The sequence below is a fragment of the Callithrix jacchus genome, chromosome 22, assembly GCF_049354715.1.
Source record: "Callithrix jacchus isolate 240 chromosome 22, calJac240_pri, whole genome shotgun sequence".
NCBI lineage: Eukaryota > Metazoa > Chordata > Mammalia > Primates > Cebidae > Callithrix > Callithrix jacchus.
The window spans coordinates 48046726-48072808 of record NC_133523.1 but is presented as its reverse complement, the minus strand read 5'-3'; the positions used below and the strand labels follow the sequence as shown (position 1 = coordinate 48072808).

At 53.3% G+C, this 26083-nt stretch overlaps 1 protein-coding gene across 1 annotated transcript; it reads left to right on the top strand.

Annotated features, from left to right (window-relative positions):
- The first annotated feature begins 28 nt into the window (after positions 1-28).
- On the top strand, positions 29-25681 carry PTPRH (protein tyrosine phosphatase receptor type H). Its single transcript, XM_054249312.2, has 18 exons — positions 29-147; positions 1879-1912; positions 2121-2387; positions 3923-4189; positions 6689-6955; positions 8872-9141; positions 10591-10890; positions 11226-11492; positions 15435-15513; positions 15624-15671; positions 18895-18985; positions 19743-19833; positions 20427-20503; positions 20610-20744; positions 20981-21103; positions 21297-21457; positions 24746-24881; positions 25005-25681. Exons 1-18 carry the CDS (start codon positions 97-99, stop codon positions 25152-25154), a joined length of 2814 nt encoding a protein of 937 aa, XP_054105287.1. The 5' UTR covers positions 29-96; the 3' UTR covers positions 25155-25681.
- The last annotated feature ends 402 nt before the right edge of the window (positions 25682-26083 follow it).

Below are 26083 nucleotides of genomic sequence, written 5' to 3'. Positions count from 1 at the left end.
CCAATGAGCTGGGAAAGGGGAAATTCTTGAGTGTAAAGTCCAGCAGGTGGAAGGACCAGGCCTGGGACTCCTGGGTCCCCGGCAGTGTCTGGAAGCATGACTGGGGCTGGCGGGCACCTCGGGGCCTGGGGGAGCCTGGTGCTGCTGGTAAGTGCTCCCTGCCCAGAGCGGGCTCCTGCTGGGTCTGAGGGAGAAGGAACTGGGTCCCTGCACCCCTATCATGAGGCATTAGGTGCTGAAGATCCCTTGGAGAAGGAAGAGGGCTTCAGGCTTGGTAGAGACTGTAGGAGAGTTTTCTACCCGGCTATCAGATACTGCCTTGTCTGCTGCCAGGGGACACATGGCTGTGCTCAAAATGAGTGACAGACAGGGAGCAGCCCCTCCTCCTCCAGACCCAGGAGTCCAAACCCCAGTTCCTCCTCCCTCAGACTAGGAGTCAAGATCCCCAGCCCCTCCTCCTTCAGACTAGGAGTCCAGGCCTCCAGTCCCTCCTCCCTTAGACCCAGGAGTCCAGACCCCAGTTCCTTCTCCCTCAAACTAGGGGTCAAGACCCCCAGCCACTCCTCCCTCAGACTAGGAGCCCAGACCCCCAGCCCCTCCTTCCTTAGACCCAGGAGTCCATACCTCCTAGCCCCTCCTCCCTCAGACCCAGGAGTCCAGACCCCAGCCCCTCCTCCCTCAGACCCATGAGTCCAGACCGCACTTCCTCTTCCCTCAGACTAGTAGTCAAGACCCCCAGCCACTCCTCCCTCAGACTAGGAGCCCAGACCCCCAGCTCCTCCTTCCTTAGAGTCAGGAGTCCAGACCCCAGCCCCTCCTTCCTCAGACCCAGGTGTCCAGACCCCCCAGCCCCTCCTCCCTTAGACCCAGGAGTCCAGACCCCAGTTCCTCCTCCCTCAAACTAGGAGTCAAGAACCCCAGCCACTCCTCCCTCAGACTAGGAGCCCAGACCCCCAGCCCCTCCTTCCTTAGACCCAGGAGTCCAGACACCCCAGCCCCTCCTCCCTCAGACCCAGGAGTCCAGACCCCAACCCCTCCTCCCTCAGACCCATGAGTCCAGACCGCACTTCCTCTTCCCTCAGACTAGGAGTCAAGACCCCCAGCCACTCCTCCCTCAGACTAGGAGCCCAGACCCCCAGCTCCTCCTTCCTTAGAGTCAGGAGTCCAGACCCCAGCCTCTCCTTCTGACCCAGGAGTCCAGACCCCTCAGCCCCTCTTCCCTCAGATCCAGGGGTCCAGGACCCCAGCCCCTCCTCCCTCAGGCCCAGGCTCCTGGTCCCCAGCCCCTCCTCCCTCAGGCCAAGGCTCCTGGTCCCAGCCCCTCCTCCCTCAGGCCAAGGCTCCTGGTCGCAGCCCCACCTCCCTCAGACCCAGGAGTCCAGCCCCAGCCCCTCCTCCCTCAGACCCAGGCTCCTGGTCCCAGCCCCTCCTCCCTCAGACCCAGGCTCCTGGTCCCAGCCCCTCCTCCCTCAGGCCCAGGCTCCAGGTCCCCAGCCCTTCCTCCCTCAGGCCGAGGCTCCTGGTCCCCAGGTTTGGATTTTTTTCTCTCTTCCCAGTATGTTCATTGCTCTCTGCCCTCAGTTTTCCAAGGCCATATATTTCAGGGAAATGAAGTCATTAATTTTATCTCTCGGCCTTATTGAGTGGAGCCAAGCCCAGCTCCCTGAGCTCCGCCCCTGCCATGCCCCCCTTCTCTCCTCGACCCAGGAAAGACGGTTGGGGTGACCTTTGTGACAGCCCAGCCTAATGCCGGCCCCTCCCTCCCGTGCAAGGGTGACTCACTCCCAGGGCGGGGGACCAGCTGCCCCTCTGAGCCCCACCTTACTGGGTGGGGGAATGGCTCAGAGGCTGACTCTGCTTTCTCTGGGCTCCCTCCAGGGCCTGTGCAGCTGGACAGGGGCCAGTGTGGCCGGTGAGTGACCCCTGCCTGAACTCACTGCCCACTCGAAGAGATGGGACCCCAACTCTCGTGAGCCTCTGGGGGGTCCAGGTGGTCCATGGTCGGGGCTTTTGAGTGCTGTTGTTTCTGGACTTGGGGCAAGAGCTCAGGGGGTGGGGAGGGGTGGCGGGTGGCATTGACATGCTCCCCTTTGCACTGGACTCTCCTTCCCAATTCTCAGCCCTCGACCCAGTGAGGAACCTGAGAGCGGAGGATCAGACCAACAGCTCCATCACCCTGAGCTGGGAGGCCCCCGCGGGTCTCGACCCAAAGAACTCCACCTACTGGGTTCAGTGGACTCGAGATGGTGGCAGCGTGGAGACTCGAAACACAACAGACACCAGAGTCACTGTGGACGGACTCGAACCTGGGTCTTCATATGCATTTTCTGTGTGGATAGAAGGAGATGGAGAGCAAAGCACCCGAGTGAATCTCAGCGCCCCCACAGGTGAGGGGCGGCCAGGGCTTTCATCTTATTATTATTATTTTGAGACAGGGTTTCACTCTTGTTGCCCAGGCTGGAGTAAAATGACGCGATCTCGGCTCACCACAACCTCCGCCTCCCAGGTTCAAGCAGTTTTCCTGCCTCAGCCTCCCCAGTAGCTGGGATTACAGGTGCACCCCCCCCACACCCGGCTATTTTTGTATTTTTAGTAGAGATGGGATTTTTCCATGTTGGTTAGGTTGGTCTCGAACTCTTGACCTCAGGTGATCTGCCTGCCTCAGCCTCCCAAAGTGCTGGGATTACAGGTGTGAGCCACTTGCCGGGTTTAATCTTTATTATATTATTATTTTGACATGGAGTCTTGCTCTGTCACTCAGGCTGGAGGGTGATGGCCAGATCTCAGCTCACTTCAACTTCCACCTCCTGAGTTCAAGTGATTCTCCTGCCCCAGCCTCCCAAAGAGCTGGGACTACAGGTGTACCCCCCCCAACACCTGGCTAATTTTTGTATTTTTAGTAGAGATGGGGTTTCACCATGTTGCTCAGGCCAGTCTCGAGCTCCTGATGTCAGGTGATACACCCGCCTCGGCCTCCCAAAGTGTTGGAATTACAGGCGTGGACCGCTGTGCCCAGCCTCCTCTTTCTTTTTAAAACGGAGGTGGTAGGGGTGGTTGAAAACTGGCAGGTTCTGTAGTTCAATAGAAATCTAATGGAAGCTACGCCTGGGCAACACAGTGATACCTCGTCTCTACTAAAATAAAAAAATTAGCCGGGTGTGGTGACGCAAGCCTGTGGAGGCTGAGGCAGGAGGATCACCTGAGTCCAGGAGGTGGAGGCTGCAGTGAGCCATGATTGCACCACTGCACTCCAGCCTGGGCCACAGAGTGAGACCTTGTCTCCAACAGCTAATACAATATGATAGAATAAATTTCGGTTCACCAAGGTTGCATGGTATTGCCAGTTCAGTGCCACGTTTCATGGACCTGGTCGAGAGCTTTCTGTTCCTCCACGCCCTCCACTGGGAGAGCTGCCTGCCGTATTGGAAGGCAGGAGAGCATTTCTAGCGTCAAGGAAATTCAGTCGGAAAGTGCCATTAGCCAGGCGTGGTGGCGAATGGCTGCCGTCCCAGCTATTTGGGAGGCTGAGAAACGAGAATCACTTGAACTTGGGAGGCAGAGGTTGCAGGGAGCCGAGATGACAGCACTGACTGCAGCCTGGGCAGCAGAGTGAGACTCCGTCTCAAACAAACAAACAAAAAAGGAAGGTTCTGGCCCAGATCCTTGCTACTCAAACTACGACCAAAACTACGTGGGTAGGTAGCATCACGGAGCGCTGACTGGAAAGGCAGGGTCTCAGCTCCGTCTCAGACCCACTCCTCAGGGCCCCATGAGATGTGCACACATCACAGTCTGTCCGCATCCGCTGGTGGCGACAGTTTGGAAGAACTGGGAACATCAAGGGCCAGAGACGCCCACTGCCTGCCCCCTCTTTTTTTTCTGAATCTCTGTTCACATTGGATCTCTCTTCCTAATTTCTCAGCCCCCAACCCAGTGAGAAACCTGACAGTGGAGGCCCAGACCGCCAGCTCCATCACCCTGAGCTGGGAGGCCCCCGAGGGCCCAGACCCATGGAACTCCACCTACTGGGTCGAGTGCACCGGAGATGGTGGCACCACAGAGACTCAAAGCACAACAGACACCGTCGTCGCCGTGGATGGACTTGAACCCGGGGCTCTGTATGCATGTTCCGCGTGGGTGCAGAAGAATGGAGTCAACAGCTCCCAGGACACTCGAAATGCCACCACAGGTGAGACGCGGTCGCCATTTGTTTAAGGGAAGACGGCTGCAGAACGTGGCCGATTGTCCAGCCCATAGTCCCTCTGTGCCACATCGAGCCAGGTCCTCATGTCCACATCCTGGGCAGCCTCAGCGCAGGAGATGAAGAGGGAATGACTGTCTCTGGTACCTCCAGCTTCTAAGTTGGGGCGGGTCTGTGTCGAGGACTCTGGAGAATGTGGACCATGAGGCCAGGGAGCGTCTTCCTGCACCACCAGGAATGCGCAGGGGCCAAGGCGTGTGACCTGAGCTCTCAAGGAATTAGATGCTATGAGTGGGGACACTCTGACCCTCTGACTCTTCTCCTAGTTCCCAGCTGTGTCACATATTGAGGGTGGAGACTCAGATCATCGGCTCCATGACCTTTAGGTGGACGCTCCCCCGTCTAGATCTCCATTGCCCAATACGGTAGCCTCCAGCCACAGGTGGCGATGACATCTAAACTCGTAAATGCTGCATGAAACTGCAAATTCAGATGCACATTTCATGTGTCCGAAAGGCCAGTCCTCCCTTCGTCCTCTGCTGTGCTGGTGCCCACCATATTGGAAAATGAGAGACCACACAGAACGCTCCCTTGAGTCTCTCTGTCTCTCTTTTTCTGAGGCAGAGTCTTGCACAGTCGCCCAGGCTGGAGTGCAGTGGCACAGTCTCTGCTCGCTGCAACCTCCGCCTCCTGGGTTTAAGCAAGTCTCCTTGTCTCAGCCTCCCGAGTAGCTGGCATAACAGGTGGGCACCACCACACCTGGCTGCTTTTTGTTTGTAGTTTTAGTAGAGATGGGGTTTCACTATGTTGGCCAGGTTGGTCTCGAACTCCTGACCTTGTGATCCACCCACCTTGGCCTCCTAAAGTGCTGGGATTACAGGTGTGAACCACTGCACTCAGCTGCTTTTTTGGTTTTTTTTTTGAGTCAGAGTCTCGCTCTGTCACCCAGGCTGGACTCCTGAGCTCAAGCAATCCTCCCACCTCAGCCTCCCAAGTAGCAGGGACTACAGGTGTGAGCCACCACGCCTGACTTATTTATTTATTTATTTATTTTGAGATGGAGTCTTGCTCTGTCACCAGGGTGGAGTGCAGTGGTACAATCTTGGCTCACTGCAACCTCCACCTCCTGGGTTCAAGCGATTCTTCCGCCTCAGCCTCCCGAGTAGCTGGGACCACAGGTGTGTGCCACCACGCTTGGCTAATTTTTGTATTTTTAGTGGAGACAGGTTTCACCATGTTGGCCAGGATGGTCTCGATCTCTTGACCTCGTGATCCACCCACCTCGGCCTCCCAAAGTGCTGAGATTACAGGCATGAGCCCTTGTTCTGGGTCGCTGGTGCTCTTCTCAGGGCAGTAACCCCAGGCATAAAGGGCCCTACCTCTGAATGCGATTCCACTGGGGACTAGGTTTCAGCATGTGCATTTGTGGGAGGGGTCACACGTATGGAAGCTGTAGTGCTGCTCAAATTATGACCCACGTGTGAGCAGCCTCAGTGTTCCCCAGAGCTGACTGGGAAACACAGGATCTCGGCTCCATCCCAGACCTACTGCTCAGAACCCGCATTTAACCAGATCCTGGGGGGTGTGCACACATTGAAGTTTTTTCTTTTTCTTTCTTTTTTTTGGGGGGGGCGGAGGTGGGACAGAATCTCACTCTGTTGCCCTGGCTGGAGTACAGTGGTGTGATCTTGGCTCACTGCAACCTCTGCTTTGCGGGTTCAAGCGATTCTTGTGCCTCAGCCTCCCAAGTAGCTGAAATTACAGGCACGCACCACACCATGCCTGGCTAACTTTTATATTTTTAGTAGAGACAGGATTTCTTTCTTTCTTTCTTTCCTTCTTTCTTTCTTTCTTTTCTTTCTTTCTTTCTTTCTTTCTTTCTTTCTTTCTTTCTTTCTTTCTTTCTTTCTTTCTTTCTTTCTTTCTTTCTCTTTCTTTCTTTCTTTCTTTTTTGAGACGGAGTTTTGCTCTTGTTACCCAGGCTGGAGTGCAATGGCATGATCTCTGCTCACTGCAACCTCCACCTCCTGGGTTCAGGCAATTCTCCTGCCTCAGCCTCCATGCCCAGCTAATTTTTTGTATTTTTAGTAGAGAGGGGGTTTCACCATGTTGACCACAATGGTCTCGATCTCTTGACCTCGTGATCCACCCGCCTCAGCCTCCCAAAGTGCTGGGATTACAGGCATGAGCCACCGCGCCCGGCCTAGAGACAGGATTTCTACTAAACCCCATTGATCATGTTGCCCAGGCTGAGCTTGAACTCCCAACCTCAGGTGATCCACCCTCCTCAGCCTCCCAAAATGCTGGGATTACAGGCATGAGCATCCAGCACATTAAAGTTTGAGAAACACAGGTCTAGACCATACACCCTGCGTCTGCTGGTACTGGCAGTTGAATGAAAGCTAAGAATATTGAGGGCAGTGAGGGGCCCACTCATGCCCTGCTTTGTTCTGTATCTCTGCTCACTCTTTCTTCCTAATTTCTCAGCCCCCAACCCAGTGAGAAACCTGCACATGAAGGCCCAGACCAACAGCTCCATTGCCCTGAGCTGGGAGGCCCCCCGTGGCCCAGACGGTCAGGAGTACACCTACTGGGTGGAGTGCACTGGAGACGGTGGCAGAACGGAGACCCAAAACACAACAGACACCAGTGCGACGGCGGAGGGACTCGCACCCGGAACCTCGTACACGTTCTCTGTATGGGCAGAAAAAAATGGCGCACTTGGCTCCAGGGAGAATCTCAGCGTTTCCACAGGTGGGAGCCCTCAGTGCCCACTCCCTGTTTTGCTGAGAGGTTCAGAACCGGCAGAAATGCACGGCACCTCCCTGGGCTCTGGCTCTGTAGTTGGTAGGCTCTGCAGACTCCCTGAGCCTGACGTCCCTTTCTCTAAGTCCACGGGGCAGATGCCATCACAGCTGGGGCTCGCTCTGCCCTGAAGTAGACCAGAGCCGGTCCAGAGGCTTACTGCCACTGAGCGTGGCGCTGCGGGGACGCAGGACATTTTAGGGCTCATCGCTAGGAAGTCTTCTGTTCTTTCTTCTCCTGTCTTCCTCTTTTCTTTTCTTTATTCTTTCTTTCTTTCCTTCCTTCCATCTTTCTTTCTCTCTTTCCTCTTTCTTCCTTCCCTTTTTCTTCCCCCTTCTTTTTTCTTTCTCTTTCCTCTTCCTTCTTTTTCCTTCTTCTTTTCTTTCTTTCCTTCCTTTCTCTTTTTTCTTTCTTTCATCCTCTCCCCTTCCTCCTTCCTCCCTCCCTCCCTCCCTCCCTCTTTTTCTTTTTTTCTCTCTCTTTCTCCCTTGCTCCTTTCCTCTCTTCCTCCCTCCCTCCATCCCTTCCTTCCTTCCTTCCTCCCTCCCTTCCTCCCTCCCTCCCTCTTTTTCTTTTTCTTTTTTTCTCTCTCTCTTCCTCTCTTTCTCCCTTCCTCCCTCCCTCCCTCCCTCCCTCCCTCCCTCCCTCCCTTCCTCCCTCCCTCCCTCTCTTTCTTTTTCTTTTTTTCTCTCTCTCTTCCTCCCTCCCTCCCTCCCTCCCTCCCTCCCTCCCTCCCTTCCTTACTTCTTTCTTTCAACAGAGTTTCCTCTGTCACCCAGACTGGAGTGCAGTGGCCAATCTAAGCTTACTACATTCTCTGCCTCCCAGGCTCAAGTGATTCTCCTGCCTCTGCCTCCCCAGTGGGTGGGACTACAGGCACACACCACCACACCAAGCTAATTTTTGTATTTTGAGTAGAGACAGGGTTCTGCCATGTTGGCCAGGCTTGTCTGGAACTCCTGGCCTCAAGTGATCAACACACTTTGGTCTCCCAAAGTGCTGGGACGACAGGTGTGAGCCACTGTGCCCGGCCTCTGTCTCTCTCTTTTGAGACAGGGTCCTGCTCTGTCTCCCAGGCTGGAATGCAGAGACACAATCATAGCTCACTTCAGCCTCAACCTCCCAAGATCAAGCAATCCTCCCACCTCAGCCTCCCTGGTAGCTGAGACTACAGGTGTGTGGCACTATGCCCAGCTAATTTGTTTTAATTTTTAGTAAAGATAGGGTCTCACTATGTTGCTCAGGCTGGTCTCAAATTCCTGGGCTCAGGCAATCCTCCTGGTTTAGCTTCCCACAGTGCTGGGATTACAGGCCGGAGCCACTGTGCCCTGCCCAGAAGTGTTTCTTTCTTTCCTTCCTTCCCTTCCCCCTCTCTCTGTTTCTTTCTTTCTCTCTACCTTTCTTTCTTTTCTTTCCTTCTTTCCTTCCCTGCTTCCTTCTCTCTCTTTCTTTCTCTTTCTTCTTTCTTTCTTCGACAGAGTTTTGCTCTTTTTGCTCAGGCTGGAGTGCAGTGGGGCAATTTTGACTCACTGCAACCTGCATCTCCTGGCTTCAAGCAATTCTCCTGCCTCAGCATCCCGAGTAGATGAGATTACAGGCATGTGCCGCCATGCTCGGCTAATATTTTATTTTTAGTAGAGACAGGATTTCTCCACGTTGGTCAGGCTGGTCTCAAATTCCTGACCTCAGGCGATCCACCCACCTCGGCCTCCCAAAGTGCTGGGATTACAGGCGTGAGCCACTGTGCCCCTCCAGGAAGTGTTTCTTAATGAGCTGGGCTGCATGAGGGCAGGGGATATCACTGTGTTCCGGACCCTTGAGGACTAGGATCCGTGTAAATCCTGACTCTCTGCTCCCTCTCCCAGTCCCCAACGCAGTGAGAAACCTCAGCATGCAGGACTGGACCAACAGCTCCATTGCCTTGCGCTGGACAGCTCCCCAGGGCCCAGGCCAGTCTTCCTACACCTACTGGGTCTCGTGCGTGGGGGAAGGCATTACTAACCCCAGGACCCAAAACACCTCAGGAACTGAAATCACCCTAAAGGAACTGGAAGCCGGCAGCCTGTACAGCCTCACCGTCTGGGCTGAGAGGAATGAGGTCAGCGGCTATAACAGCACCCTCAGTGCAGCCACCGGTGAGACACTGTCAGCTCTGACCCTGGCTCAGTTAGGACAGGGGAAGGAAAAAGAGGAAGGGACTTTGCGAGCTCCTTGGGAGATGAATAGTGCTCTTGGGCCCTTCCAGAGCTTAAACCTGTGGGTCCTGTTCCTAGGGGGTGTCGTTTTTTTGTTTGCTTTTAGATGGAGTCTCTCACTGTCGCCAGGCTGGAGTACAGTGATCTCAGCTCACTGCAACCCCTGCTTCTCGGGTTCAGGCAATTCTCCTGCCTCAGCCTCCCGCGTAGCCGGGAGGACAGGTGCACGCCACCACACCCAGCTAATTTTTGTATTATTAGTAGAGACGGGGTTTCACCATGTTGGCCAGGCTGGTCTCGAACTTCTGACCTCAGGTGATCCTCCCACCTCAGCCTCCCAGAGTGCTGGAATGAGAGGTGTGAGCCACTGCGCTTGGCCTGGGGGTGTCATTTCTCAGCAGCCTGGACTTTCCAAGCTGTGGGACCTTCTTTTCTCCCTTTGGGAAATGGGCTCTTTGGGGTCAGGGAGGGCTCCGGACTGTCTAGCACCACTTCTTAGGAGCTGATAAAGTCACCAGCTGGACAACAGCTAAAGGTGGTCCCAGGGAATTAGATGACTCAAGAGGGCACTGCCTCTCAGCCTGGGCATGGTGGGTCCCACTCATGAGAAGAATCAAAATCACTTGGGAGACTAGGTTCATCCTTTTTTTTTTTTTTTTTTGAGGCAGGGTCTTGCCCTGTTGCCTAGGATGGAGTACAGTGGTATGATCATGGCTTACTGTGGCCTCGACCCCCTGGGCTCAAGTGATCCTCCCACCTCAGCATCCTGAGTAGCTGTGACCACAGGCAGGCACCACCATGCCCAGATAATTTACAATATTATTTTTTTGTAGGGACAGAATCTCATTATGTTGCCCACACTGGTCTCAAACTCTTGGGCTCAAGTGATTCTCCCACCTCGGCCTCCCAAAGCACTGGGATTAGGGGAGTGAGCCTCTGTGCCTAGCCTTAACCTGAAACTCTTTAATCCTTGGTCATTTGGCCTAAAAAGATGAAATTTGGCGTGTCTAGAGCGAGAAGGCACTTACCTGGGGTTCCTTACATGGTCCCACACCATGGGGCCATGACTTCATAAGCGGCAGTGATACAGAGAGTCCATGGCCTCATGGGGGTTGTAGTTTCAGTGGGTGGGACTGATGTGCATCTGGGAAGAACAGAAAGATGACAGGGTGTGACCCAGGGTTGTAGCCAGGGGACAGAGAGGGCTGGGAGAGTCTGGTCCTCACGGTGTTTGGGTGTCTAGGCTCTTTCCTGTGGTTCAGCCTCCTTAGCCACTGGAGCCATTGATAATGGGTATCTCAGCTTTGCTGTGGGGGAGAGGCTGGCAGGCAGGCTGGGGTAAGAGGGTCTTTGAGGCTACCCCTTTAGTTCTCTGTCCTCACTTCTCAGCTCCCAGTGAGGTCACGGATCTCCAGAACAAAACTCAGACTGACAACTCAGTCACGCTGTGGTGGCAGGCCCCCAGAGACCCCTACTCTCAGCTGTACGTATACAGGGTCCAGTGGGCCAGCGAGGGACATCCCCAGAGGGAGCAAGATCCCCAAGTGAATTGGGCCAACCAGTCCAGCAGGACCAATGAGACATGGTACAAGGTGGAGGCCCTGGAACCCGGGACTCTGTACAACTTCACCGTGTGGGCAGAAAGAAACGACATGGCCAGTTCCACGCAAAGCATCCGTGTGTCCACAAGTGAGACCAGCCCCTCCCCCACCCCTTCCTGCCTTCACCTGGTGAACTGGGCTTAGCTCAGGTCTTGAGGACTGAGAGATGAATGGAGTAAAAATCCCATCAGGCCATGGGCCATGACTTCATGAGCTGCAGTGATGGCGGAGCCCAAGGCGTCATGGGAGTTGTAGTTTGAAGGGACTTACTTGTGTCCATTTGGGAAGGACAGAAAAGGAGGGAAGATGAGGTGGTTTGGGTTGGGGAGGAAGGGGTGGCTTGTCTCTGAGAACTGAGTAGTGGGGGTGGGGCTGGAAAGCCACCTTGGATGGCTCTGCTGACATCTTGCTTCCTTCACCCAGACCCAGACACAGTTACCATCACTTCCTGCGTCAGCACCTCAGGGGGCTATGGAGTCATCTTGACCTGGTCCTGCCCCCAGGGAGGCTACGAGGCCTTTGAGTTGGAGGTGGGTGGACAGCGAGGCTCCCAGGACAGAGCTTCGTGTGGGAAGGGTGTGTCTGTGTTGGGTCTCGGGCCGGCTCAGTCCTACCCAGCCACCATCATGACCATCTGGGACGGAATGAGGGCCACCTCTGCCTCTGTGACCTGCCACACCGAGAGTGCAGGTGAGCAGAGCCGCGTGGGCCAGGGAGCTTTGACAAAATTCTCAGTAGACCCCAGCAGGCCCCGCTTTGTGAGGAAATCAATGGGATTCTTTTGCTTCTCGTTTCCTTTGAAACATCTTTATTTCATTTTTTGAGATAGAGTTTTGCTCTTGTTGCCCAGGCTGGAGTGCAGTGGTGCAGTCTCAGCTCACTGCAACCTCCGGGTTCAAGCGATTCTCCCGCTTCAGCCTCCTGAGTAGCTGGGAATACAGGCATGTGCCACCACACCTGGCTAATTTTTGTATTTTTAGTAGAGATGGGGTTTCACCATGTTGGCCAGGCTGATCTCGAACTCCTGACGTCAGGTGATCCACCCACCTCGGCCTCCCAGACTGCTAGGATTACAGGCTTGAGCCACTGTGCCCAGCCCTTTTTTTTCTTTTGAGACAGGGTCTGGCTCTGTGGACCAGGCTGGAGTGCAGTGGCGTGATCTGGACTCACTGCAGCCTGGACCTCCTGGGCTCCAGGGACTCTCCTGCCTTGGCCTCCAGAGTAGCTGGGAGTACAGGTGTGCACCACCATGCCCGATGACTTTCTTTTTTTTTTTTTTTTTTTTTTGGCAGAGATGAGGTCTCACTATTGTTGTGCAGGATGCCTTGAACTCCTGCACTCCATCTATCCCCTTGCCTCAGTCTCCTAAAGGCGGCGAGCCACTGCGCCCAGCCCCTTTCTTCATTACTGTGCTTCCCTCCCTAATTCTGCACAGCTGTCTCATTCTCCCCTTCTCTCTCTAGCTCTTGTTTCTTTTTCCCTGGGATTCTGTGCCTCACTTTGTACCCCTCTCCTCTCCTGCTGTTTATCCCTTCTTCCCTCTAGTCCTCCTATTCCGCCTCTTCTCCATCCTCCCAACTTATTTAACCTCTTTTTTTTTTTTTTTTTTAAGATGCGGTTTCACCTTGTTGGCCAGGCTGGTCTCGAACTCCTGACCTCAGGTGATCCACCACCTCGGCCTCCCAAAGTGTTAGGATTACAGGCGTGAGCCACCACACCTGGCCTATCCATTCGTTTTTATCCATTCACTGCTCCAGTTGATACATCAATTGAGTGGTTTCTGCTTTTGACTATTATGGGCAATGCTGCTAGGAACGTTTGTGGGCAGGTTTTGTGTGGACATATGTTTTTATTTCTCTTGGGTCTATACCCACTAGTGGAACAGTCACATGGGAACTGTACATTTAACTGCCCTTTTTCCCCCTCCTAATGTGGTTGTATCACTTTGCATTAATCAATGGGGTACTTGAAGAGGTTTGGGAAAGGTCTGGCCATATACCAAGACTGGCCATAAGCCTCACTTTGCCCCATCAATCACTTCCCGGGAATAGGGCCTCCAATCTGGAGAGAGCCTGGGGGTTGATGCGACGACCCACGGATGCCTTTCACACTGGGCTTTTCCAGACCCCCACTGACTAGAAAGTTCTCTCCCTTAGTAACAAGGTTATAAGACCCTGCTGTCCCCTGTTGACAAGCACACTTTTCGTGGCTGCAGCCTGGGGGCCTTGAAGGCTGATAGAGACGGGCCACCGGCTGGAGTCTACCCTAAGACCAGGCATCTAACGACAGGTCTTGGGAGAGCCGTGCCCGTCAGAGCCTGAGAGCAGGCACGGCCTCAGATGCCACCAGGCCTCGGTAGGCTCCGCTGCTGGGCAGTCCTTCCTGAGCCAGCAGGACCTCCGAGGAGGTGAAGCTGCAATTCTGGGGAGGACGGAAGCCATCCGTGCCGGGGACAATCTCACAGCCAGCAAAGTGTTTCCCCAGCCTCGGCACTATAGATGCTTTGCGCTAGATCCTTCAATACTGTCCTGTGCGTCATAGGGTATTGAGGAGCCCCCCTGGTTCCACCCACTAGATGGCAGCAGCACCCCCACATCCGAGCTGTCCAAATTCTCCAGACATTGCCCAGTGTCTACTTGGCAACGAAATCGCCCTTGTTGAGAAGCACTAGTCTAGGCTAAGGAAGGCGAGAGTCACTGTTTTTTGTTGATTGGGGTTTTCTGTCATTGAGACAGGGTTTCGCTCTGTTGCCCAGGCTGGAGTGCAGCAATACGATCACGGCTCAAAGCAGCCTCCACTTCCCAGGCTCAAGTGATCCTCCTGCCTCAGTCCCCTGAGTAGCTGGGGCTGCAGGCATGTACTGCCATGCCCAGCTATTTTGTGTTTTTTTTCTTCTTTTCCTTTTTTTTTTTTTTGAGACGGCGTCTTGCCGTATAGCCCAGGCTAAAGTGCAGTGGTGCCATCTTGGCTCACTGCAACCTCCACCTCCCGAGTTCAAGTGATTCTCATGCCTCGGCCTCCTGAGTAGCTGAGAGTACAGGTGTGTGCCACCTTGCCCAGCTAATTTTTGTGTTTTTATTAGAGACAGGGTTTTGCTGTGTTGCCCAGGCTGATCTCAAACTCCTGATCCACCCACCTCAGCCTCCCAAAGTTTTGGGATTACAGGCGTGAGTCACCGGGCCTGGTCAGGAGTCACTCTTCACCAACCAGGTCACCTGAGAAAATGATGGACAGTTGACCCCTGAACGATAATCCCCTATGCAGTCAAAAATCTGCATGTAATTTTTACTCCCCAAAAACTTACCTACTAACAGCCTACTCTTGACTGGGAGCCCTACCAATAACATTGACAATTAACATATATTTTGTCTGTAATATGTATTATATATGTTTTTTTTTTTTTTTTGAGATGGAGTTTCGCTCTTGTTACCCAGGCTGGAGTGCAATGGCGCAATCTCGGCTCACCACAGCCTCCGCCTCCTGGGTTCAGACAATTCTCCTGCCTCAGCCTCCTGAGTAGCTGGGATTACAGGCACGCGCCACCATGTCCAGCTAATTTTTTGTATTTTTAGTAGAGATGGGGTTTCACCATATTGACCAGGATGGTCTCGATCTCTTGACCTCGTGATCCACCCGCCTCGGCCTCCCAAAGTGCTGGGATTATAGGTGTGAGCTATCGCGCCCGGTGTATTTTTTTTTTTTTTTTTTTGAGACAGAGTCTCGCTCTGTCACCCAAGCTGGAGTGCAGTTGCGCGATCTTGGCTCACTGTGACCTCCAACTCTTGGGTTCAAGTGATTCTCCTGCCTCAGCCTCCCAAGTAGCTGGGACTACAGGCATGTGCCACCATGACTGGCTAATTTTTTTGTATTTTTAATAGAGATGGGGTTTCACTGTGTTAACCAGGATGGTCTCAATCTCCTGACCTTGTGATCCACCCGCCTCAGACTCCCAAAGTGCTGAGCCATATTGTATTCTTATAATAAAGTAGTTAGGAAAAAAAATGTCATTAAGAAAATCTTGGCCAGGTGCAGTGGTTCATGTCTGTAATCCCAGCACTTTGGGAGGCCAAGGCAGGTGAATCATGAAGTCAGGAGTTCAAGAGCAGCCTGGCCAAGATGGTGAAACCCTGTCTCTACTAAAACTATAAATATTAGCCAGGTGCAGTGGCAGGTGCCTGTAATCCCAGCTACTCGGGAGGCTGAGGCAGGAGAATCACTTGAACCCGGGAGGCAGAGATTGCAGTGAGCCGAGATCACACCACTGCACTCCAGCCTGGGCAACAGAGTGAGACTTCATCTCAAAAAAAAAAAAAAGAAAAAAGAAAATTGTAAGGAACAGAAAGTGTATTCACTATTTACTAAGTGGATCATCAGAAAGGTCTTCATCCTTGTGGTCTTCAAGCTGAGTGGGCAGAGGGGGAGGAGGAAGAAGAGGGGTGGTCTTGCTGTCTCATGGGTGGAGGAAAATCCGTGGATAAGCATAACTGGACCACGCAATTCAGACCCACGTTGTGCAAGGGTCAGCTGTGTTTGGACCAGGTTTCTGGGGAAGAGGAAAGGCTAGGCAAGGTTGGAGACAGAGGAGTAGATAAGACCTGTGCTCTGAGGGTTCCCAATGCTTCCTCCCTGCAGGGGTCATTGCCGGAGCCGTTGTGGGCACCCTTCTATTTCTCATCCTGGTGGGCCTGCTTATTTTCTTCCTGAAGAGGAGGTGAGACTCAGCACAGGGCTGACCACCTGGAGGGTGGGGGCCGGAGAAGGAGGAGGACCCCTGGTTGCAGCCTCACTCCCTGAGCCTTTCATCCTAATTCCTTTTCCCAGGAATAAGAAGAACCAGCAGAAACCAGAACTCAGTGATCTGGTCTTCAGGTGAGCAGAAGGTTTGCGGGGGCGCATCGGAAAGAATCTAGTCGAATCAAGGGGTGTTTGGTGGCTGCTAGCTAAGTCAGAAGGTGGATCGGTGAATCTACCCACAAACACCTCAGAAGGGACTGAAGCCCCTGAGATGGGGACCATGGCCCTTCCATTGCAGCTCACTCCCCAAGCAGCCTGGGCCAGTGACTTTAAATTCAGTTCTGGTGTCAGCTCCATCACGTTCATTCATTCATTCGGCAGATATCAGCTGAGCACTGCATGTATCAGGCACTGTTCCAGCTGCCAAGCAAGCAGTAAATTAAACCAGGAGTCCTGCCCTCTGGGGCTTACATTCTAGTACCGGAGACATCAATAAGCAAGACCATAAACAACATGATATAAACTTGGAGTCAGGACCAGGCATGGTGACTCATGCCTATAATCCCAGCTACTCAGAAGGCTGAGGCAGCAGCATCACTTGAACCTGGGAGGCAGAGGTTGCAGTGAGCTGAGATTGCGCCACTGCATTCCAGCCCGGGTGACAGAGCGAGACTCCGTCTCAAAAAAAAAAAAAAAAAGGTTGTGCACAGTGTCTAACACCTATAATCTTTGGGAGGCCAAGGAGGATGGATCACGAGGTCAGGAGTTCAAGACAAGCCTGGCCAACACCGTGAAACCCCGTCTCTACTAAAAATACAAAAAAATTAGCTGGGCACGGTGGCGTGTGCCTGTAATCCCAGCTACTCAGGAGGCTGAGGAAGGAGAATTGCTTGAACCCAGGAGGCGGAGGTTGCAGTGAGCCGAGATTGCACCATTGCACTACAGCCTGGGCAACAAGAGGGAAACTCCGTCTCAAAAAAAGAAAGAAAGAAAGAAAGAAAGAAAGAGAGAGAGAGAGAGAGAGAGAGAAAGAAAGAGAAAATATATATGTATTAATAATATATAAAATAATATAATAAACTTGTAGACAGAGCAAGAGGAGGGGATAGGAAGGGCAGAGGAATATTTTAATATTCTTCTAATGTGAAAATTAGAGGGAAAATCAGAGAATTTTTAAAATTTTATTTTATTTATTAATTTGTTGAGACAGAGTCTTACTCTGTGGCCCAGGCTGGAGTGCAGTGTCTCAGTCGTAGCTCACTGCAGCCTGGACCTCCTGGGCTCAAGTGATCCTCCCACCTCCTCAGCCTCCCCAGTAGCTGGGACCGCAGGCACACACCACAATGCCTGGCTAATTTTTAAATTTTTTTCAGCGGTGGTGGGAGGGGGGGTCTCACTAGGTTGTCCAGGCTGGTCTTGAACTCCTGGCCTCAAGCAATCCTTCCACCTCAGCCTCCCAAAGTGTTAGGATTACAGGCGTGAGCCACCACACCCAGCAGGAATATTTTAGGCAGGATATTCAAGGAAAGTCTGGCTAATGGAATGACTAAGAGGAAGTCATCTGAGGACAGACCTAAGCAAGTGGGAGAGGAGCCGTGCATGCATCTGGGAAGGCGTTCTGAGGACAGGGAGGCGAGCGGGGAGCCTGAGGCAGCAGCACACGTGGGGTTCAGAGGACATCCTGCATTTCCAACGGAGCAGAGGAAGGGGAGGGCCGTGGGAAGTGAGGTCAGAGAGGCATCAGCGGGGCCAGAGCAGGGACAGGTTTGTAGATGAAAGTTAGGATTTTGGATCTACTGTGAGATGGGAGTTTTGTGACGATATTGAATAGGCTAGTGACTCAGTCTAACCTGTAAGAAGCAAAGGGAAGAGATTTGTAATAACCCAGACAGGAGGCCGGGCGCAGTGGCTCACGCCCGTAATCCCAGCACTTTGGGAGGCCAAGGCCAGCGGATCACTCGAGGTCAGGAGTTTGAGACCAGCCTGACCAACATGGCAAAACCCCATCTCTACTAAAAATACAAAAATCAGCCAGGCATGGTGGCCAGTGCCTATAATCCCAGCTACTCGGGAGGCTGAGGCAGGAGAACCGCTTGAGCTTGGGAGGCTGAGGTTGCAGTGAGCCAAGATCACACCAGTGGGTAGCAGCCTGGGTAACAGAGGGAGACTCGGTCTCAAAAAGAAAAAAAATAGAAGAAAGAAGGAAGAAAGGAAGGAAGGAAAGAAAGAGAGAAAGAAAGAGAAGGAAAGGAAGAAAGAAGGGAAAGAAAGAGAGAGAGAAAGAAAGAGAGAGGGAAAGTGAAACTGCAGGAATGGGCCAAACCCTGTAAGAAATGTGTGTCCAGCAGCTTGGGGAGGATCGGTGGGGAACACGTGCCTTTGAAGATGGACCGAGGAGGAGGGGCCTGCCCAGGAAATGGACAAGCAGCAGCCGGGCAGGTGGGGGCCAAGCCAGGCCTGGGTGTTCAGGAGCAGTGCAGATCCAGGAGAACAGGCAAGGCTCAGCCGCTGCTGAGCAGTCAGGCAGGTGAGGGCTTTGCAATCACAGACAGGGAGGCCGAGATGATATGGAGAAAGGCATTCCCTGCAGTAGTGGGTACAGCCTCAGGGCCCGTGATAGAATGACAAGAAGGAGAGAAAACTGGTCTGCATGAGAAGTTGGAGTGTAGGGCTGTCTGAGTAGGTTTATTATTATTATTACTGTTATTATTGTGAGATGGAGTCTCACCCTTTTACCCAGGCTGGGGTGCAGTGAGTGCGATCTTGGCTCACTGCAACCTCCACCTCCCGCGTTCAAGCAATTCTCCTGCTTCAGCCTCCTGAGTAGCTGGGACTACAGGTGCCTGCCACCATACCCAGCTGATTTTTTTTTTTTTTTTGAGACGGAGTTTCGCTCTTGTTACCCAGGCTGGAGTGCAATGGCGCGATCTCGGCTCACCACAACCTCCGCCTCCTGGGTTCAGGCAAGTCTCCTGCCTCAGCCTCCCGAGTAGCTGGGATTACAGGCACGTGCCACCATGCCCAGCTAATTTTTAATATTTTTAATAGAGACGGGTTTTCACCATGTTGACCAGAATGGTCTCGATCTCTTGACCTCATGATCCACCCATCTCGGCCTCCCAAAGTGCTGGGATTACAGGCTTGAGCCACCGTGCCCGGCCACCAGGCTGATTTTTGTACTTTTAGTAGAGAAAGGGTTTCACCATGTTGACCAGGCTGGTCTCGAACTCCTGACCTCAGGTGATCCACCCAACTTGGCCTTCCAAAGTGTTGGGATTACAGGCGTGAGTCACCAGGACTGGCCCTCAAAAGTGCAAGATTCAAAGAGTCTTTTCTCCCTACTCCCCCCAAACCGCAGCTTCCCAGGGGACATCCCGGCTGAAGACTTTGCTGACCACGTCAGGAGGAATGAGAAGGACAGCAGCTGTGGTTTTGCAGAGGAGTACCAGGTGCGGGGAGGACAGAGGGGCTCAGCTCAGCCTCCTCTGTTGGCCCTCGCTGCCACCCCCTGACCAGACCTCATGGCCCTGGGAATCAAGCAAAGGCAACAACATATGTTGTTGGTTTGTCAGGGATTCCCAGGCATGCTTATCTTTCCACTCACTGAAATCTCTTTTTTTTGGCGGGGAGATGCAGTTTTGCTCTTGTTGCCCAGGCTGGAGTACAATGGTACGATCTCTGCTCACCGCAACCTCCTACTCCCTGGTTCAAGCAATTCTGCTGCCTCAGACTCCCGAGTAGCTGGGATTACAGGCACGCGCCACCACACCTGGATAATTTTTGTATTTTTAGTAGAGACAGGGTTTCACCATGTTGGCCAGGTTGGCCTCGAACTCCTGACCTCGTGATTCACCTGTCTCGGCCTCCCAAAGTGCTGGGATTACAGGCATGAGCCACCATGCCCAGCCCTTGAAATCTTAAAATAATGATGGGTCAGTCCAAAAGTAACCATCTCCACTCCACCAAGTGAGTCCTTTCTCCCTGACACCCGCTTTCTTACCTGCCTGAAGAAGTCCCCACGGCTCCCTCAGTGCCCCACAGAGTGGCTGGCACACATATGTCCTGTTTCTGTGGGTGCCACAGAATCTCAGGGCACAAGGGATAAACAAGGGGTGATGCCAAAGAAGGCAAGGGGAGCTCGGGGGTCCCCTCAAGGGCAAGTAGAGAAAATCCAACACCAGGTACCCCCTCTGCCTGCACCCCCAGCAACTGTCCCTGGTGGGCACCAGCCAGTCTCAGATGGTGGCTTCAACTCCAGAGAACAGTGCCAAGAACCGCTACAGAAATGTGCTGCCCTGTGAGTCTTGGGCTTCCGCTGCTTTCGCCCCAGCCCCGATCTAGTCAGCACCCCACCCCAGTGCCCTTCTACCTGCTATGAGAGACAAGACCCTCCCCCCACGTGGTCTTCCTTTTTTTTTTTTACTTTGAGACCGAGTCTTGCTCTGCTTCCCAGGCTGGAGTGAAGTGGCGCCGTCTCAGCTCACTGCAACCTCCGCCTCTTGGATTCAAGGGATCCTCCCACCTCAGCCTCACGAGCAGCTGGGAGTACAGGCACCCGCCACCATGCCTGGCTAATTTTTGCATTTTTAGTAAAGATGGGGTTTCACCATGTGGGCCAGGCTGTTCTGAAACTCCTGACCTCAGATGATCCACCCACCTCAGCCTCCCAAAGTGCTGGGATTACACGTATGAGTCACCCCGCCTAGCCGTGGGTCCCTTTGAGAGTCCTCCTGGCCTGCTCCCCACAGCTGTGGTCCCTTCACCTCTCGGTCCCTGCATAGCTCCCAGGGCCTGCCTGCATCTCGGCGTGACTTCTGTCTGTGGGTCTTGGTCTTGTCTCTGTGCCTCTCTGGGTCTCTCTGCATGGCTAATGCTGGCCTCTTCTCCTAGATGACTGGTCCCGGGTACCCCTGAAGCCCATCCCCGAGGAGCCAGGCTCTGACTACATCAATGCCAGCTTCATGCCTGTAAGGCCCTGGTTGGGATTGAAAGGGTGCCCAGCAGGCCTGGAGAGATAAGAGCTGGCGGGGGTTATCCAAAGGCCCCCCTGACACACCTGCCTTCCTCAACCAGGGTCTCTGGAGCCCCCAGGAGTTCATAGCAACCCAGGGCCCCCTGCCACAGACAGTGGGCGACTTCTGGCGCCTGGTGTGGGAACAGCAGAGCCACACCCTAGTCATGCTGACCAACTGCATGGAGGCTGGCCGGGTGAGAGATACGAGTCCTGCGTGCTGACTGGGGACATGACCCCGCCCCAAACACTGATCCAATGTAGACCCCACACCCAGACCTCATGGGTTCCTCCAGTGTCACCCCAGGCATCTTCAGTGTGACCTCTCCCCCACTCCCCCAGCCCGTCTGCTGGTTCGCATGTGGGGGCTAAGGCAGACCCCACAGACCTGGGGAGGAGTCTTCCTGTTCTCTGAGCCCTCATCCTCCCCCAGGTGAAGTGTGAGCATTACTGGCCTCTGGACTCTCAGCCCTGCACCCACGGGCACCTGCGGGTGACCCTGGAGAGTGAGGAAGTGACGGAGAACTGGACGGTCCGGGAACTGCAGCTCCTCCAGGTGCGTCCAGCCCCGTGATGGCTCTCAGCCTTCCCCTGTGACATGCCAGGCACCCAGGACCCTCTGCCAACTCCAGCCTTCCACCCACTGCTCTGAGGAGCTGTGCTGTGTTCCAGGGAACCCGCCCTTAGTGGTAGAAGCCAGGTCCTCCCTCCGTTCATCTCCAGAGCCTGTGAGCGCTCCTTCCTTCCAGGTGGAGGAGCAGAAGACGCTCTCTGTGCGGCAATTCCACTTCCTGGCCTGGCCGGATCACGGCGTTCCCTCCTCCCCAGACACCTTGCTGGCTTTCTGGAGGATGCTCCGGCAGTGGTTGGATCAGACCATGGAGGGAGGCCCACCCATTGTACACTGCAGGTGGGGACCAGCCCAGGACCCTCTCCCGAGAGAGAACCGCTCCCCTGGGGCTCAGACGGTGGTGCTAGATGGGACCCTGGGAACTCACAGGGAGGTGAAAAGGAAGAGGAGACGGATGTTGAAGATAAAGGGGGCAGAAAGCAGATAAGAGGAGGAGGATAAAGATGAAGTGATGGGAAGGAGAAATGAAAAGTCAGGCTGGGCATGGTGGCTCATGCTTGTAATCCCAGCACTTTGGGAGGCCGAGGTGGGTGGATCAGTTGAGTTCAGGAGTTTGAGACCAGCCTGGCCAATATGGTGAAACCCCATCTCCACTAAACATACAAAAATTAGCCGGGTGTGGTGGCGGGTGTCTGTAGTCTCAACTACTTGGGAGGCTGAGGCAGGAGAATTGCTTGAACCCAGGAGGAGGAGGTTGCAGTGAGCCGAGGTCACACCAATGCCCTCCAGCCTGGGTGACTTTTTCTGAAAAAAAAAAAAAAAAAAGAACGAAAGATGAAAGGGTAAAGGAAGAGAAAGTTGAATGCAGAAGAGAAGGGATGAAGGCGCAGGAGGGGGATGAGGCCACAGATTGAGAGAAACATTGGAGATACTTCCTTGTGCTCAAGTATGGGGCCTCCCCATCAACTGCTTTCCCGATATTTATTTATTTACTTTATTATTATTACTTTTTTTTTTTTGAGACGGAGTTTCGCTCTTGTTACCCAGGCTGGAGCACAATGGCATGATCTCGGCTCACCACAACCTCCGCCTCCTGGGTTCAGGCAATTCTCCTGCCTCAGCCTCCTGAGTAGCTGGGATTACAGGCACGCGCCACCATGCCCAGCTAATTTTTTGTATTTTTAGTAGACACGGGGTTTAACCTTGTTGACCAGGATGGTCTCGATCTCTTGACCTTGTGATCAACCCGCCTCGGCCTCCCAAAGTACTGGGATTACAGGCGTGAGCCACCGTGCCCGGCCCTTTCCTGATATTTATGCTGAAGTCCTGTAGGTCAGATTTCACCTAATGGCAACTATTAGGGAGATGAGGAGGAGGAACAGCTCCTGAGACTGGGGCTCTGGTTTCAGCAACAGTGAATGTTTACACAGTCCTACTGCTCCTAACAACCTCGTGGCAAAAGAGTTCCCTCCCCATTCTAGAGCTGAGAGGGTAATCATTACATCATTCCGTTAGTATGCAACATCCAAAACAGCCGAATCAGCAGAGACACAAACAGATGAGTGTGTCCCAGGCCCTAGAGGGAGACTGAATGGGGAGAGACCGCCTAATGGGTATGGTGTCTGCTTTAGGGTGATGAAATGTTCTGCAGCTGGATAGAGGTGGGGGCTGCAGGACACTGTGAGTGCTAAATGGCTCACATTAAATAGCTTTTCTTGGCCGGGTGCGGTGGCTCAAGCCTGTAATCCCAGCACTTTGGGAGGCTGAGATGGGTGGATCACCTGAGGTCAGGAGTTCAAGACCAGCCTGGCCAACATGGTGACATAAATAAATAATAAATAAAATACATTTACTAATGGTGATACTGATTCACATAAATTGAAACAGTGTATCATGAATAACTAAGAGAGGAAGGTAGGTCTGAAAAGGAGGTATGTATAACTTGGGAGGAGATATTTTGGTGAGATTAAGAACACAAGCTCTGGCCGGGCGCGGTGGCTCAAGCCTGTAATCCCAGCACTTTGGGAGGCCGAGGCGGGTGGATCACGAGGTCAAGAGATGGAGACCATCCTGGTCAATAAGGTGAAACCCCGTCTCTGCTAAAAATACAAAAATTAGCTGGGCATGGTGGCGCGTGCCTGTAATCCCAGCTGCTCAGGAGGCTGAGGCAGGAGAATTGCCTGAACCCAGGAAGTGGAGGTAGCTGTGAGCCGAGATTGCGCCATTGCACTCCAGCCTGGGTAACAAGAGCGAAACTCCAGCTCAAAAAAAAAACTTCCAGCTTCCAGAGCTTTGAGAGTTCAGAAATACAGATTAAAAGATTACAACCTACAATAAAGTTATAATTATTAAAAAAAATAAATAAATAAAATCGCTTTTTTTTTTTTTTTTTTTTTTTTTTGAGACACAGTCTTGCTCTGTTGCCTAGGCTGGAGAGGTGCAATCTTGGCTCACTGCAACCTCCGCCTCCCAGGTTCAAGCAATTCGCCTGCCTCAGCCTTCTGAGTAGCTGGGACTACAGGCACATGCTACTACTCCTGGCTAATTTTTTGTATTTTAGTAGAGACAGGGTTTCACCGTGTTAGTCAGGATGGTCTCGAACTCCTGTGCTCAGGCAATCCACCCACCTTGGCCTCCCAAAGAGCTAGGATTACAGGTGTAAGCCACTGCATCCAGCCTCATTTCTTTATTTTTAGTAGAGACAGAGTTTCTCCATGTTGGCCAGGCTGGTCTCAGATGCCTGACCTCAAGTGATCTGCCCACCTCAGCCTCCCAAAGTGCTGGGATTACAGGTGTGAGCCACTGTGCCCAACCTAAAATAGCTAATTTTTTTCACCGGGCATAGCAGCTCATGCCTGTAATCCTAGCACTTTGGGAAGCCAAGGTGGGAGGATCCCTTGAGTCTAGGAGGTCGAGGCTGCAGTGACCTGAGATTGTGCCACTGCACTCCAGCCTGCATGACAGAGACAAAACACAACAAAAGATTAATTATGTGTTTAAAGGAATTTTTAAATGATTGGCTGGAGAGTTCTTCTTCCTGTGTTCGAACCTGGCTCAGTCATTTACTAGCTGAGCAACCTGGGGAATGAGACCTCACGTCACTCAGCCTCCATTTCACCATCTGTACAGTGGATGTGCTAGTGCATCCCACTGCTTAGGTTTGTGAGGACTGAAGAAGGCCCATCAGGCACTTAGAACAGGGCCTAACGGATGCAAGGAACTCTAGACATAGTTTCTCGTTTTTTTTTTTTTGAGATGGAGTTTCACTCTTTTCACCCAGGCTGAAGTGCAATGGTGCAATCTCAGCTCACTGTAACCTCTGCCTCCTGGGTTCAAGCGATTCTTCTGCATCAGCCTTTCAAGTAGCCGGGGTTACAGTTGTGCGCCACCACACCCGGCTAATTTTTGTATTTTTAGTAAAGACGGGGTTTCGCCACGTTGGCCAGGCTGGTCTTGAACTTCTGACCTTGGGTGATCCACCTGCCTCAGCCTCCCAAAGTGCTGGGACTGCAGGTGTGAGGAGGCATAGTGATTGCCATCATTCAAACACAGATCCCTCCAATCAGCCATGACCCTGGACCCTCGCACTCCCGCCCCTTGGTCTGACCCTTTCTTTGTTCTGCTTAGTGCTGGCGTGGGCCGCACGGGCACCCTCATTGCCCTGGACGTCCTGCTTCGGCAGCTGGAGTACGAGGGTCTCCTTGGGCCCTTCAGCTTCGTGAAGAAGATGAGAGAGAGCCGGCCGTTGATGGTGCAGACGGAGGTGAGGCAGCCCCTGGCCCCCGAGTGATACTGGACAGGAGGCGGTGGGACATGGGACCCCGGGGCTGTACGCAGCCCAGGCTTGGGGAGACACCCCTCACTCACTCCCATGCCCCCTCCCCAGGCTCAGTACGTATTCCTGCACCAGTGCATCCTGCGGTTCCTCCAACAGTCAGCCCAGGCCCCAGCTGAGAAGGAGGTCACATATGAGAATGTTGAAAACCTTATTTACGAGAACAAGGCTGCCATCCGGGCCCACGAGTTGGAGGTCTAAGTGACAAGAGGGCTGGGCTGGCAGCCCAGGCATCCTCAAGCTCTGGACGCCCACTTGAACCCAGATTCCTGGAAGAGCAGAGGGCTGGGCTCCCAGACTCCTGGGTGCTGTGGGAGGAGGGGGCTGGGAGCCCAAACTCCAGTTTCCCCAGGAGAGAGTGATCTGGTGGACCTCAGCACATGACTCTGTGGGACCTGGGGATCTAGATTCCTGGTGCCTTGAAGGAGGAGAGGGGTGGTAGCTTGGAATTCCCAGGTCTTTGAGGGAGGAGGAAGCTAGGAACCTGGAATGCAGGAAGAGACAGGCTGGAGCCTGGATTCTGAGGCAGGAAGGAATTCAGGTCTGGAATTCTGGCTACTTGAGGACAAAAGGCAGGCAGGACCCTGCCCTGCTTTTACTTCAGAAACCAAATCAGTCTATAATCTGAGGTTGGAGGGAGTCCCTGTGCCCAAGGTCTCCCTGCACCCGCCGTCTGCATATGTGTTTCCTTCTATCCCATAATTTATTAAATCACTGTTTTCCCCACAGGCGGTTGTCCTGTGGATTTCTGGGTCTGGAAATAATATTGGGGTGGGAGTAGGGACGGGTTCCTGGGATCTGGGGATAGAGACAAACGTCCAGGAGGGGACAAGGGGGACCCACACACTTGCCCATGAAAAAATGTGGGATGCTGTGGTTGAGTATCTCAGAGAAGGCAGCGTCCAGTCATCTGTGTCCGGGGTCTGGGAAGTATGCATAGGGCTCGCTGAAGCTAGGTGCTTGGGGACTTGCCTTCTGGGCTTTCTCTCCTTCCTTCCTTCCTTCCTTCCTTCCTTCCTTCCTTCCTTCCTTCCTTCCTCCCTCCCTCCCTCCCTCCCTCCCTCCCTCCCTCCCTCCCTCTCTCCCTCCCTCCCTCCCTTTTTTTCTTTTCTTTTCTTTTCTTTCACTGT